The following is a 14,622-nucleotide window of genomic DNA, read 5'->3' as shown; positions in this document are numbered from 1 at the left end:
ACATTTGACTCAGTGAGTTTCATTTTGGACTGGTACCATACCCTGACCCAGAACCAGTGTGTTTTGGGCCTAAGGCTTAATTATCAGACATATGGTTAATGTATGGATACAGGTACATGAAGGTATATAAAGAGTCTGACATTCCTATCAGACGCTTGAATTCCAAAATCTATACTAGCTCATTTTACCTTTCGACCGACCGTTCAAAATTGCGCCTAATCACTCAACAAAACTGCGCACCTTTTCTCTTTTGATAAATCGCTCCACTCAAAATTCCATAGCACCCAAAACCCATCCGCCTGCTACCGATTCAATCGGACTGCTGGTGCTCCCTTGCACCTGCCAGTGCAGACGGTCCCTTCTCCTCCCCCCCCCCCCCCCCCCCCCCCCCCTTTCCTGTCTTGGACAGAGAGGCCGGCCAAGGCCGGCAACTGTGCCCACGACAGGTGTGCGCTACAACAGCTTGCTCTGAACGTGCACGTAAAACCCTTTGACCTTGACCTTGACCTATCAGACGTATGGTTAATGTATGGATACAGGTACATGAAGGTATAAAGAGCCTACCATTCCTATCAGACGTATGGTTAATGTATGGATACAGGTACATGAAGGTACAAAGAGCCTGACATTCCTATCAGACGTATGGTTAATGTGTGGATACAGGTACATGAAGGTATAAAGAGTCTGACATTCCTATCAGACATATGGTTAATGTGTGGATACAGGTACATGAAGGTACAAAGAGCCTACCATTCCTATCAGACGTATTGGTTAATGTGTGGATACCGGTACATGAAGGTACAAAGAGCCTACCATTCCTATCAGACATATGGTTAATGTGTGGATACAGGTACATGAAGGTATAAAGTCTGACATTCTTATCAGACGTATGGTTAATGTGTGGATACAGGTACATGAAGGTATAAAGAGTCTGACATTCCTATCAGACATATGGTTAATGTGTGGATACAGGTACATGAAGGTACAAAGAGCCTACCATTCCTATCAGACGTATGGTTAATGTGTGGATACCGGTACATGAAGGTACAAAGAGCCTACCATTCCTATCAGACATATGGTTAATGTGTGGATACAGGTACATGAAGGTATAAAGTCTGACATTCTTATCAGACGTATGGTTAATGTGTGGATACAGGTACATGAAGGTATAAAGAGCCTGACATTCATATCAGACATATGGTTAAAGTATGGATACAGGTACATGAAGGTATAAAGAGCCTACCATTCCTATCAAACATATGGTTAATGTGTGGATACCGGTACATGAAGGTACAAAGAGCCTACCATTCCTATCAGACGTATGGTTAATGTGTGGATACCGGTACATGAAGGTACAAAGAGCCTACCATTCCTATCAGACGTATGGTTAATGTGTGGATACCGGTACATGAAGGTACAAAGAGCCTACCATTCCTATCAGACGTATGGTTAATGTGTGGATACCGGTACATGAAGGTACAAAGAGCCTACCATTCCTATCAGACGTATGGTTAATGTGTGGATACCGGTACATGAAGGTACAAAGAGCCTACCATTCCTATCAGACGTATGGTTAATGTGTGGATACCGGTACAAGAAGGTACAAAGAGCCTACCATTCCTATCAGACGTATGGTTAATGTGTGGATACCGGTACACGAAGGTACAAAGAGCCTGACATTCCTATCAGACGTATGGTTAATGTGTGGATACAGGTACACGAAGGTATAAAGAGCCTGACATTCCTATCAGACGTATGGTTAATGTGTGGATACAGGTACATGAAGGTACAAAGAGCCTACCTTTCCTATCAGACACATGGTTAATGTGTGGATACAGGTACATGAAGGTACAAAGAGCCTGACATTCCTATCAGACGTATGGTTAATGTGTGGATACAGGTACATGAAGGTATAAAGAGTCTACCATTCCTATCAGACGTATGGTTAATGTGTGGATACAGGTACATGAAGGTATAACGAGCCTGACATTCCTTTCAGACATATGGTTAATGTGTGGATACAGGTACATGAAGGTATACTCTTCAAAAGAAGAAACGCAAAACCACATTGTCGTAACATTTGGAGAATTGATTTAATTATTGAATGGTGAGTCCGATAATTACCAAATGTTGCAGGATTGTTCACAATTCACTCTAGTCCATTGTGAGTAAGTGATAGGACACACCACCAAGGTCAAGGTCATCTGGAGTCAATACCGGGTGTGGCCTCCGCGTTTGTTGACAACTGCCTGCCCATTGAAGCAACCAGAGTACGGATGACGTCCCGGGGGATGGTGGCCCACTCGGCCTGCAAGGCTGCTGCCAGCTCGGGCAGGGTCTGTGGCTGTGGTTGTCGCTGTCGGAGGCGTCGGTCCAACTCGTCCCATAGATGCTCAATTGGGTTCAAATCCGGTGATATCGATGGCCAAGGAAGGACATTAATGTTGTTGTTCTGTAGGAAAGCCGTTGTGAGACGTGCTGTGTGAGGCCTGGCGTTGTCATGTTGGAACACTGCGTTGGCGTTGGCCATAATTGGAACGATGTGTTGCCGGAGGATCTGGTCAGTGTAGCCCTGTGCATTCAGGTTGCCCTGCACGTGGACCAGGTCAGTTCTGCCAGTGTGTGAGATGGCTGCCCACACCATGACACTACCCCCGCCGAATCTGTCCACTTCCTGCACGCAGTTTAACGCATAACGTTCACCACGACGCCTATACACGCGACATCTTCCATCATGACGTCGGAGCAGAAATCGGGACTCGTCACTGAACCACACCTGTCTCCATCGCAGTTGAGGCCATTGTCGATGAATCTGGCACCACTGCAGTCGGAGTCGACGGTGTTGTGGTGTTAAGATGACACCTCGAACTGGACGTCTGGCACGAATTCCTACCTCACGTAGGCGGTTCCGTACGGTCTGGTCGGATATCCTGCGCAAACCTGGTATTGCTGCTGCTGTGGAGGTGGCAGTAGTCAATCGTTCCTGAAGGTGGCGTACCCGGATGTAGCGGTCCTGCCCGGGGGTAGTGACCCGTGGTCGACCGGATCTAGGGAGGTCACGTGTTGATCCATGTTGCTGGTAACGGTCCCACAGTCTGGAGATGGTGCTTGGGGACACATGGAATGCCCTGGCAACGGCCGTTCTGGATTCGCCTGCGTCTAGTCGGCCGATGGCATTGTTTCTCTGCGGTTCACTGAGACGTGGCATGTCCTGGATTGTCAACTGTCGGCCAGATACAGAGGCCAGGGAAGCGAACACCCTGCACTTTTATACTGTCGGTGTTCATGTTGCACGTGCAGACAACGCACGTGCAGTGGTGACATGGTTTGCACGTGGCTGCATTTTTGCGAATATTCACATTTTGGAACTTTATTGTACAGTAGCTGCGTTTTATCGAATGTAACCGTGGGAATGTGTTTGGGACATGCAATGACCTTATATTCACAAAGCATGAACCGGTAGGAAACATCAAATTGGAGTTATAACCCATTTGTACCCTTTTGCGTTTCTTTTTTGTGAAGAGTATATAAAGAGCCTACCATTCCTATCAGACATATGGTTAATGTGTGGATACCGGTACATGAAGATATAAAGAGCCTGACATTCCTATCAGACGTATGGTTAATGTGTGGATACAGGTACATGAAGGTATAAAGAGCCTACCATTCCTATCAGACATATGGTTAATGTGTGGATACAGGTACATGAAGGTATAAAGAGCCTGACATTCCTATCAGACGTATGGTTAATGTGTGGATACAGGTACATGAAGGTACAAAGAGCCTACCTTTCCTATCAGACGTATGGTTAATGTGTGGATACCGGTACATGAAGGTACAAAGAGCCTACCATTCCTATCAGACGTATGGTTAATGTGTGGATACAGGTACATGAAGGTACAAAGAGCCTACCATTCCTATCAGACATATGGTTAATGTGTGGATACAGGTACATGAAGGTACAAAGAGCCTGACATTCCTATCAGATGTATGGTTAATGTGTGGATACAGGTACATGAAGGTACAAAGAGTCTGACATTCCTATCAGACGTATGGTTAATGTGTGGATACAGGTACATGAAGGTATAAAGAGCCTACCATTCCTATCAGACGTATGGTTAATGTGTGGATACAGGTACATGAAGGTACAAAGAGCCTACCTTTCCTATCAGACATATGGTTAATGTGTGGATACAGGTACATGAAGGTACAAAGAGCCTGACATTCTTATCAGACGTATGGTTAATGTGTGGATACAGGTACATGAAGGTATAAAGAGCCTACCATTCCTATCAGACGTATGGTTAATGTGTGGATACCGGTACATGAAGGTACAAATAGCCTACCATTCCTATCAGACGTATGGTTAATGTGTGGATACAGGTACATGAAGGTACAAATAGCCTACCATTCCTATCATACGTATGGTTAATGTGTGGATACCGGTACATGAAGGTACAAAGAGCCTACCTTTCCTATCAGACGTATGGTTAATGTGTGGATACAGGTACATGAAGGTACAAAGAGCCTACCATTCCTATCAGACGTATGGTTAATGTGTGGATACCGGTACATGAAGGTACAAAGAGCCTGACATTCCTATCAGACGTATGGTTAATGTGTGGATACCGGTACATGAAGGTACAAAGAGCCTACCATACCTATCAGACGTATGGTTAATGTGTGGATACCGGTACATGAAGGTATAAAGAGCCTACCATTCCTATCAGACGTATGGTTAATGTCTGGATACAGGTACATGAAGGTACAAAGAGCCTGACATTCCTATCAGACGTATGGTTAATGTGTGGATACAGGTACATGAAGGTATAAAGAGTCTGACATTCCTATCAGACATATGGTTAATGTGTGGATACAGGTACATGAAGGTACAAAGAGCCTACCATTCCTATCAGACATATGGTTAATGTGTGGATACAGGTACATGAAGGTACAAAGAGCCTGACATTCCTATCAGACGTATGGTTAATGTGTGGATACAGGTACATGAAGGTATAAAGAGCCTACCATTCCTATCAGACATATGGTTAATGTGTGGATACAGGTACATGAAGGTATAAAGAGCCTACCATTCCTATCAGACATATGGTTAATGTGTGGATACAGGTACATGAAGGTATAAAGTCTGACATTCTTATCAGACGTATGGTTAATGTGTGGATACAGGTACATGAAGGTATAAAGAGTCTGACATTCCTATCAGACATATGGTTAATGTGTGGATACAGGTACATGAAGGTATAAAGAGCCTACCATTCCTATCAGACATATGGTTAATGTGTGGATACAGGTACATGAAGGTATAAAGAGTCTACCATTCCTATCAGACGTATGGTTAATGTGTGGATACAGGTACATGAAGGTATAAAGAGCCTGACATTCCTATCAGACGTATGGTTAATGTGTGGATACAGGTACATGAAGGTACAAAGAGCCTACCTTTCCTATCAGACATATGGTTAATGTGTGGATACAGGTACATGGAGGTATAATGAGTCTGACATTCCTATCAGACGTATGGTTAATGTGTGGATACAGGTACATGAAGGTATAAAGTGTCTGACATTCCTATCAGACGTATGGTTAATGTATGGATACAGGTACATGAAGGTATAAAGAGCCTACCATTCCTATCACACGTATGGTTAATGTATGGATACAGGTACATGAAGGTATAAAGAGCCTACCATTCCTATCAGACGTATGGTTAATGTATGGATACAGGTACATGAAGGTATAAAGAGCCTGACATTCCTATCAGACGTATGGTTAATGTGTGGATACAGGTACATGAAGGTACAAAGAGCCTACCTTTCCTATCAGACATATGGTTAATGTTTGGATACAGGTACATGAAGGTACAAAGAGTCTGACATTCCTATCAGACATATGGTTAATGTGTGGATACAGGTACATGAAGGTATAAAGAGCCTGACATTCCTATCAGACGTATGGTTAATGTGTGGATACAGGTACATGAAGGTACAAAGAGCCTAACATTCCTATCAGACGTATGGTTAATGTGTGGATACAGGTACATGAAGGTACAAAGAGTCTGACATTCCTATCAGACGTATGGTTAATGTGTGAATACAGGTACATGAAGGTACAAAGAGTCTGACATTCCTATCAGACGTATGGTTAATATGTGGATACAGGTACATGAAGGTATAAAGAGCCTACCATTCCTATCAGACGTATGGTTAATGTGTGGATACCTGTACATGAAGGTACAAATAGCCTACCATTCCTATCAGACGTATGGTTAATGTGTGGATACAGGTACATGAAGGTACAAATAGCCTACCATTCCTATCAGACGTATGGTTAATGTGTGGATACCGGTACATGAAGGTATAAAGAGCCTACCATTCCTATCAGACGTATGGTTAATGTCTGGATACAGGTACATGAAGGTACAAAGAGCCTGACATTCCTATCAGACGTATGGTTAATGTGTGGATACAGGTACATGAAGGTATAAAGAGTCTGACATTCCTATCAGACATATGGTTAATGTGTGGATACAGGTACATGAAGGTACAAAGAGCCTACCATTCCTATCAGACATATGGTTAATGTGTGGATACAGGTACATGAAGGTACAAAGAGCCTGACATTCCTATCAGACGTATGGTTAATGTGTGGATACAGGTACATGAAGGTATAAAGAGCCTACCATTCCTATCAGACATATGGTTAATGTGTGGATACAGGTACATGAAGGTATAAAGAGCCTACCATTCCTATCAGACATATGGTTAATGTGTGGATACAGGTACATGAAGGTATAAAGTCTGACATTCTTATCAGACGTATGGTTAATGTGTGGATACAGGTACATGAAGGTATAAAGAGTCTGACATTCCTATCAGACATATGGTTAATGTGTGGATACAGGTACATGAAGGTATAAAGAGCCTACCATTCCTATCAGACATATGGTTAATGTGTGGATACAGGTACATGAAGGTATAAAGAGTCTACCATTCCTATCAGACGTATGGTTAATGTGTGGATACAGGTACATGAAGGTATAAAGAGCCTGACATTCCTATCAGACGTATGGTTAATGTGTGGATACAGGTACATGAAGGTACAAAGAGCCTACCTTTCCTATCAGACATATGGTTAATGTGTGGATACAGGTACATGGAGGTATAATGAGTCTGACATTCCTATCAGACGTATGGTTAATGTGTGGATACAGGTACATGAAGGTATAAAGTGTCTGACATTCCTATCAGACGTATGGTTAATGTATGGATACAGGTACATGAAGGTATAAAGAGCCTACCATTCCTATCACACGTATGGTTAATGTATGGATACAGGTACATGAAGGTATAAAGAGCCTACCATTCCTATCAGACGTATGGTTAATGTATGGATACAGGTACATGAAGGTATAAAGAGCCTGACATTCCTATCAGACGTATGGTTAATGTGTGGATACAGGTACATGAAGGTACAAAGAGCCTACCTTTCCTATCAGACATATGGTTAATGTTTGGATACAGGTACATGAAGGTACAAAGAGTCTGACATTCCTATCAGACATATGGTTAATGTGTGGATACAGGTACATGAAGGTATAAAGAGCCTGACATTCCTATCAGACGTATGGTTAATGTGTGGATACAGGTACATGAAGGTACAAAGAGCCTAACATTCCTATCAGACGTATGGTTAATGTGTGGATACAGGTACATGAAGGTACAAAGAGTCTGACATTCCTATCAGACGTATGGTTAATGTGTGAATACAGGTACATGAAGGTACAAAGAGTCTGACATTCCTATCAGACGTATGGTTAATATGTGGATACAGGTACATGAAGGTATAAAGAGCCTACCATTCCTATCAGACGTATGGTTAATGTGTGGATACCTGTACATGAAGGTACAAATAGCCTACCATTCCTATCAGACGTATGGTTAATGTGTGGATACAGGTACATGAAGGTACAAATAGCCTACCATTCCTATCAGACGTATGGTTAATGTGTGGATACCGGTACATGAAGGTACAAAGAGCCTACCATTCCTATCAGACGTATGGTTAATGTGTGGATACCGGTACATGAAGGTACAAAGAGCCTACTATTCCTATCAGACGTATGGTTGTGTGGATACCGGTACATGAAGGTACAAAGAGCCTTCCATTCCTATCAGACGTATGGTTAATGTGTGGATACCGGTACATGAAGGTACAAAGAGCCTGACATTCCTCACAGTGAAGGGGTGGGACGTAGCTCAGTGGTACAGCACTCGCCTAATGGACGATTGATCTAGGATCAATTCCCATCAGTGGATCCATTGGGCTATTTCTCGTACCAGCCAGTGCTCCACAACTTGTGTAACAAAGGCCATGGTATGTACTATCCTGTCTGTGGGATGGTGCATATAAAACATCCCTTGCTGCTAATCAAAAAGAGTAGCACATGGAAGTGGGGACAGTGGGTTTCCTTTTTCAATATATGTGTGGTCCGTAACCAGATGTCCAACACCATATAACCGTAAATAAAACGTGTTGAGTGCATCATTAAATAAAACATTTCCTTCTTCTTCCTCACAGTGAGGATATGAACATTACCTAATTCTTCATCACTGTACGATGAAACAACCCGCACAAGACGTCTGGCTTTGAAATACTCAAACATGGGCGCTCGTTTCTCCTCACTCTCGTCAAAGATCCACACGTTGACGCGAGCCCGCGTCAGTGCTGTGTACAGGTGCTTCAGTTCAGAGTTCAATACCTTATGTTGGTTCGGGTTGAATGTCAACGGTCGAGGTCGGGAAGACTGCCTCAAAACATCTAAAATTTACAAAAATTTTGAGCCATAAAATGTCACCGAATATACATTCTTATATTAATTTTTTTTTTTTTACCACCAAGGACAATGTATTTTAAGCGTGAATCAATCAAAAACTAAAGTCTGAACCAAATTGTTAAAGGGACATACCCTAGTTTTTAAACACTAAGGCATATTGTTTACTATTAGAGCCGTTTTTAATAACTGAAATCATAATTTACTAAGATTTTATTGTTTATATTATTCATTTCTGTACCTTCAAAGTGTTTTTGGTCATCCTGGTGTTTTTAATATCACAAAATGCATTTCTCATATTTAAAAAAAATAGAGGGTATTTGTAGAGGGTATTTCACTATTTCAAAGTCACAGACTCTTGTTTCACTCAATTGTAACTTGTAACTTTATCCAAATGTGTTATAGGTTTGTTGATTAACTAAACTTAGTGTTAATTTTCACGGGTTGAAACTAGGGTATCCATTACTCTCCTAACTTATTGTAGTTGTTAACAATTTGGTTCGGACTTTAGTCAGTCAATCAGTCACATCTGTTTTTAACCAGTAACATACATGTTGGGATCTTATGTAACTAAAACTACTTGTACAAGGTGTGAAGATGCCAGGGCAAAATCATCTGTCAGATGATACCAGGACTTGCCTACACTGGACAGGACAATCCACATGTTCACACGATAGCTACATGTAAATAATGTTTACCGTACTTACTTTGCATCTAGTTACCTTCATTAAGCATGACAAGATTCTCACATTGTAAGATATATAGTGCATCTATAGTCCTCCCCAGCCCCATGAACAATATTTTTTTATAAATAATTTCAGTTTGGTTTGACGTAAGAAGAAAAGTAAATGTTTTTGAAACAAAACAAAAAAAAAACACTCTTTTTTTTGGTGCAATTTAGAAAACAATCAGTTCACAAATAAATAACTTGTAGTACATACCACAGTAAGAAAACGACATTCCCTGATGGAAAGGATTCTAGTTACCTTCATCAAACGTGTCAAGATTCTCACACTGGCATGCAGTGTAACTAGTTACCTTCATCAAGCGTGACAAGATTCTCACACTGGTATGCAGTGTATCTAGTTACCTTCATCAAGCGTGACAAGAATCTCACACTGGCATGCAGTGTATCTAGTTACCTCCATCAAGCGTGACAAGGTTCTCACACTGGCATGCAGTGTATCTAGTTACCTCCATCAAGCGTGACAAGGTTGTCACACTGGCATGCAGTGTATCTAGTTACCTCCATCAAGCGTGACAAGGTTCTCACACTGGCATGCAGTGTATCTAGTTACCTCCATCAAGCGTGACAAGATTCTCACACTGGCATGCAGTGTAACTAGTTACCTCCATCAAGCGTGACAAGATTCTCACACTGGTATGCAGTGTATCTAGTTACCTTCATCAAGCGTGACAAGAATCTCACACTGGCATGCAGTGTATCTAGTTACCTCCATCAAGCGTGACAAGGTTCTCACACTGGCATGCAGTGTATCTAGTTACCTCCATCAAGCGTGACAAGGTTCTCACACTGGCATGCAGTGTATCTAGTTACCTTCATCAAGCATGACAAGATTCTCACATCGTGAGATACATATATTATATAAAATGTAGCAAGTTACTTTCATCAATTAAGAACAAAATATTCTTACCGTGAGATATAGTGTATCAAGTTATTTTCATCAAGCATGGCAAGATTCTCACAGTGTAGTATATAATATATCTAATAACTAGTTACCTTCATCAATAACAAGATTCTCACATTGTGATATATAAAGTACAGTAGAATTTCATTGGCTCAAACACCCAACGGTCGAACCTACCGGTATTCTCGAACCAAGAACAAAGTCCCGATTTTTCTCTCTATTAAACCCCTTTATTTTGGTGCTGATTGGTCGAATACTCCTGGGGTCGAACAGAAGCTTTCTCTCGAACCAGTTTATTGGTCCGAACTGTAAAATTAAACATATTTAGCTCGAATGGCTACGTCTATCTGAAGAAATATAAAAAATAATTTACGTATAATTTTTTCGTCAACCCTTTCACGCTTATCATGTTGTTTATTTAGCACCTATCGGTAATTATCTTTCAGGTACAGGCAATTGTAATGCGGTAATCGTTAGATGAATGAACCTTGCATGGTTTGAACTACCCGATGGGTCGAACAGACTTTGATGCACCGACAGTGTTCGAGCCAATGAGATTCTACTGTATATCAAGTTACCTTAATCATGCATCACAAGATTTTCACATTATAAGATACAAAATCTATCAAATTACCTTCATCAAGCAACACTAGATTCTCACATTGATCTTTAGTATCAACATTCTCTCTTAACTTCTCCAAGAAGTCCGTAACAACTCGCCACTCCTTAAAGGCCTGTAACAAAATATATACTTGTCAAACAATGAACGAAATGCAGAATGCACAAATGAACACACACAAGCACAAACATCGGGTGGTTCCCCCTATAATACACACAAGCACAAACATCGGGTGGTTCCCCCTATAACACACACAAGCACAAACATCGGGTGGTTCCCCCTATAACACACACAAGCACAAACATCGGGTGGTTCCCCCTATAACACACACAAGCACAAACATCGGGTGGTTCCCCCTATAACACACACAAGCACAAACATCGGGTGGTTCCCCCTATAACACACACAAGCACAAACATCGGGTGGTTCCCCCTATAACACACACAAGCACAAACATCGGGTGGTTCCCCCTATAACACACACAAGCACAAACATCGGGTGGTTCCCCCTATAACACACACAAGCACAAACATCGGGTGGTTCCCCCTATAATACAGTACCCTTCTTTACTGATTAATAACTCTCAAAGTATTTACACCAGGATAATATTTTGCACCTGATATCATGTCATATAAACCAATTTGTGGTAAAATAAATTCAAATGCTTGCAGATCGAATCCCTTAATCATGATAGTAGTGACACATTCAATTTTCAAAATATCTCTCTGTTAGTTTGTGATGACTACCCCTGAGAATGCTTGTGCCAAGTTTCAGAACTATCCAATCAAAACTTTAGAAGATACATGTAAGACTTCTGAATTTCCAATGTTAAATTTCTATTTAAAATATTAAATTGAATACAAATAAAAAAATTCAAACTTTCCAAAATATGGATTGTGAACACTATCCCAGAGAACAGGGCTTCTGGAATTTTTATAAAATCCACTAGCCATGGGATCAGTGATTTAAAACATTTACTAGCCACGATTAAAAATTCACTAGCCCTACTTTACTTTAAGTTAATACAATTTTACTAAATAATAGTAATAATCAGATATGTCACCTAAAGAGGGAGATAGAGCTTAAAAACACTAACATTGGGGTTTGGGGTGGGCAGGCTATTCATATTTACAAAATAGACTTAACTGCAATATTTGACCCTTTTTTTTTCACTAGCCATCGAGCATGGCAATACTTCTCCGAGAGAATCATAATACAAAGTTTCAGACCTATCTGATCAAAACTTTCGGATAAGATAGACTTTCAAATTTTCAATTAATTTGTAGAGGTTGCCCCAGATGATCATTGTACCAAATTTTAGAACTATTCAATCAAAACTGTAAGAGAAGACAGACTTCCAAGGAAAAGTTGATGGATGGACCGATGGATTGATGGATGGATGGACAAATTGGTATTAGCTAAAAACTGACGAAAAGTTTACTGGCCCTTAATTTTATTTTGTCGAGTATATTATATAATAAATAACAAGTACATACATAAGAATCCTTGAAGAAATTGTACAGCAGCACATCATCAAATTCGAGTCCTTTTGCTTCATAGATAGTGAGAATCAAGCCCAGTCGTAGCTCTTCAGGAATGGAGTCTCTTGCTGCATCGTTCACAACCAAAATGGCTTGGTGTGCACCAAACTCAATGTGGGATGTTTTACGCTTGTTTCCCTGCAACAAAATGGCTAGATCTCCAGGACTGCAGGACTCAAGCAGAACTGGTGGAGGTCCTTGAAACAAGCCTTGGTCCTTCTGCAGACGATCAAATGACTCTGGGAAAAATTCAACCATCAGATCCAAAATGGCAGATGCAAGAGAGAGAATACCAGCATGCGACCGGTAGTTGTGTGTCAGCTGGTACACCTGCTTTGGGACTTCAATTGATCTGGTTTTGCCCACAGCATGTAGAGATTTCTTGGCATAATAGAAGAGTGTCTTCAGATCACTGAAGCGGAAAGAAATTCCTCTCATGATGCTTTGTGCCGTGTCTCCAGTTAAAAACATGTTATTGGGATTTTGTGTGATACGAATCAGAATTGCCAATTCTGCCTGTGTGAAATCCTGTGTTTCATCCACGTACATTTGATGCAGCACCCATGGTTGATCGTCAAGGTTCCGCAATCGCTTGTAGATGGAATAAATCAGATCAGACTCATCAAAGAGGAACTTCTGTGTCTTAAAGTGATCATATCTGAGAAAGAGTGCATAAATCTTGTCACGCTCTCCACTAAAATTGGGTGCACGCTTGCGTCCCAGTTCAATGTACTCATCCTTCTTTAGGATTCCATTTGGCTTTGTGAGAGCCTCAAATGATCCTCGAATGAAGGACATGATTTCAGTCCACACCAATGTTGGATGGTAGTCAACAGACATTTTTTTACGGATCTTTGGCCAGACCTCATTAGCAAAAACATCATATGTGACTTCTCGACGAGGATCCATCTTCAGTTTCTTTGCTGCAGCAGCAGCATGTTCAGCCATGGGCTCATCCAGCATGTCATCCTGATCATCATCATCATCATCATCCGACTGCTCAGCATCAGAGTCGTGGTCAAGTGGAGTGTAGCCAAACAGATCCTCCTGGGTGCCCCAGCCCTGTATGACAACCTTCAGACTTCCATCATCATTCCTATCAAAGAAGTATGGAGGATTCAGTGATGCATCCAGTATCAGCAGCAGTTGTCTGGATGTCAGGAACAGTGGGTAGAGAAAATCATTCACATCTTGAAGTCTGTAAAAAAAATTAAAGTAAGTAAATAAAAATAAAAATCCAGAAGAAGCACAAGAAGTTATTCAACATACAGATTTGTCAACATACAGATTCTTCAACATATTACTTGCATCTTAATTTAATTATCAATTCTGGCAATTCAATAATCATGGTTCTGGTAATGTTAGTGTTTGTGATAGCTCTAAATAGACATTATAGTAAACAGAAAAAGCACATACCTTGGGAACTAAAGTCAGTGGCCTTAAAAATTATTGATCTTTAACAATATTCAACAACAGAAACTAATCTGACCCATAAAGCTACATGACTGTATAGTCCAGGATCGAGCCAGTACTGGCGTACAAATCCAGCCCTAACAAGGAATAAACAGGGATGAAGAAGACAATCTGGAAAATTATATGCTGGATCTTATAAAGTAGGAGATTATTATGAGCTTTTAATCAAACAACAAGGACAAACTGAATATTGTTTTGGATGTCACCAAAATCCAGATTCTTTAGGTTTTCATCTATCCTTAATCTGAAAGACAACCTGTATACCAATATCCCTCACAACAACTGAAGGTGGTATGTACTAAATCAGAAGTACATTTCATTTATTCGAACCTATTTTCATGCTTATATCCAATTAAGGTTCAAGCACGCTGTCCTGGTAACATACCTCAGCTATCTGGGCTGTCTGTCCACATACCCACTGATTTGTTAAAACTCGCTATGGGTGGGAGCCGGTACTGGGGTGAGAACCCTGTACCTATCAGTCTTATG

General features: G+C 41.0%; 1 protein-coding gene across 1 annotated transcript in view; it reads right to left on the bottom strand.

Annotated features, from left to right (window-relative positions):
• Window positions 1–14,622, bottom strand: part of LOC121376925 (TPR and ankyrin repeat-containing protein 1-like) — a 92,390-nt gene that overhangs the window by 21,191 nt on the left and 56,577 nt on the right. The window contains exons 20-22 of the mRNA XM_041504729.1: window positions 12,616–13,858; window positions 11,135–11,234; window positions 8,617–8,838 (exon numbers count right to left, since the gene is read on the bottom strand). Coding sequence (XP_041360663.1) covers window positions 8,617–8,838; window positions 11,135–11,234; window positions 12,616–13,858 — 1,565 coding nt within the window. The remainder of the gene's footprint in view (window positions 1–8,616; window positions 8,839–11,134; window positions 11,235–12,615; window positions 13,859–14,622) is intronic.

This window comes from Gigantopelta aegis, chromosome 7 (assembly GCF_016097555.1).
Source record: "Gigantopelta aegis isolate Gae_Host chromosome 7, Gae_host_genome, whole genome shotgun sequence".
Classification (NCBI taxonomy): domain Eukaryota; kingdom Metazoa; phylum Mollusca; class Gastropoda; order Neomphalida; family Peltospiridae; genus Gigantopelta; species Gigantopelta aegis.
Note: the sequence above shows the minus strand (reverse complement) of the source record. Positions and strands in the feature narration are given on the sequence as shown.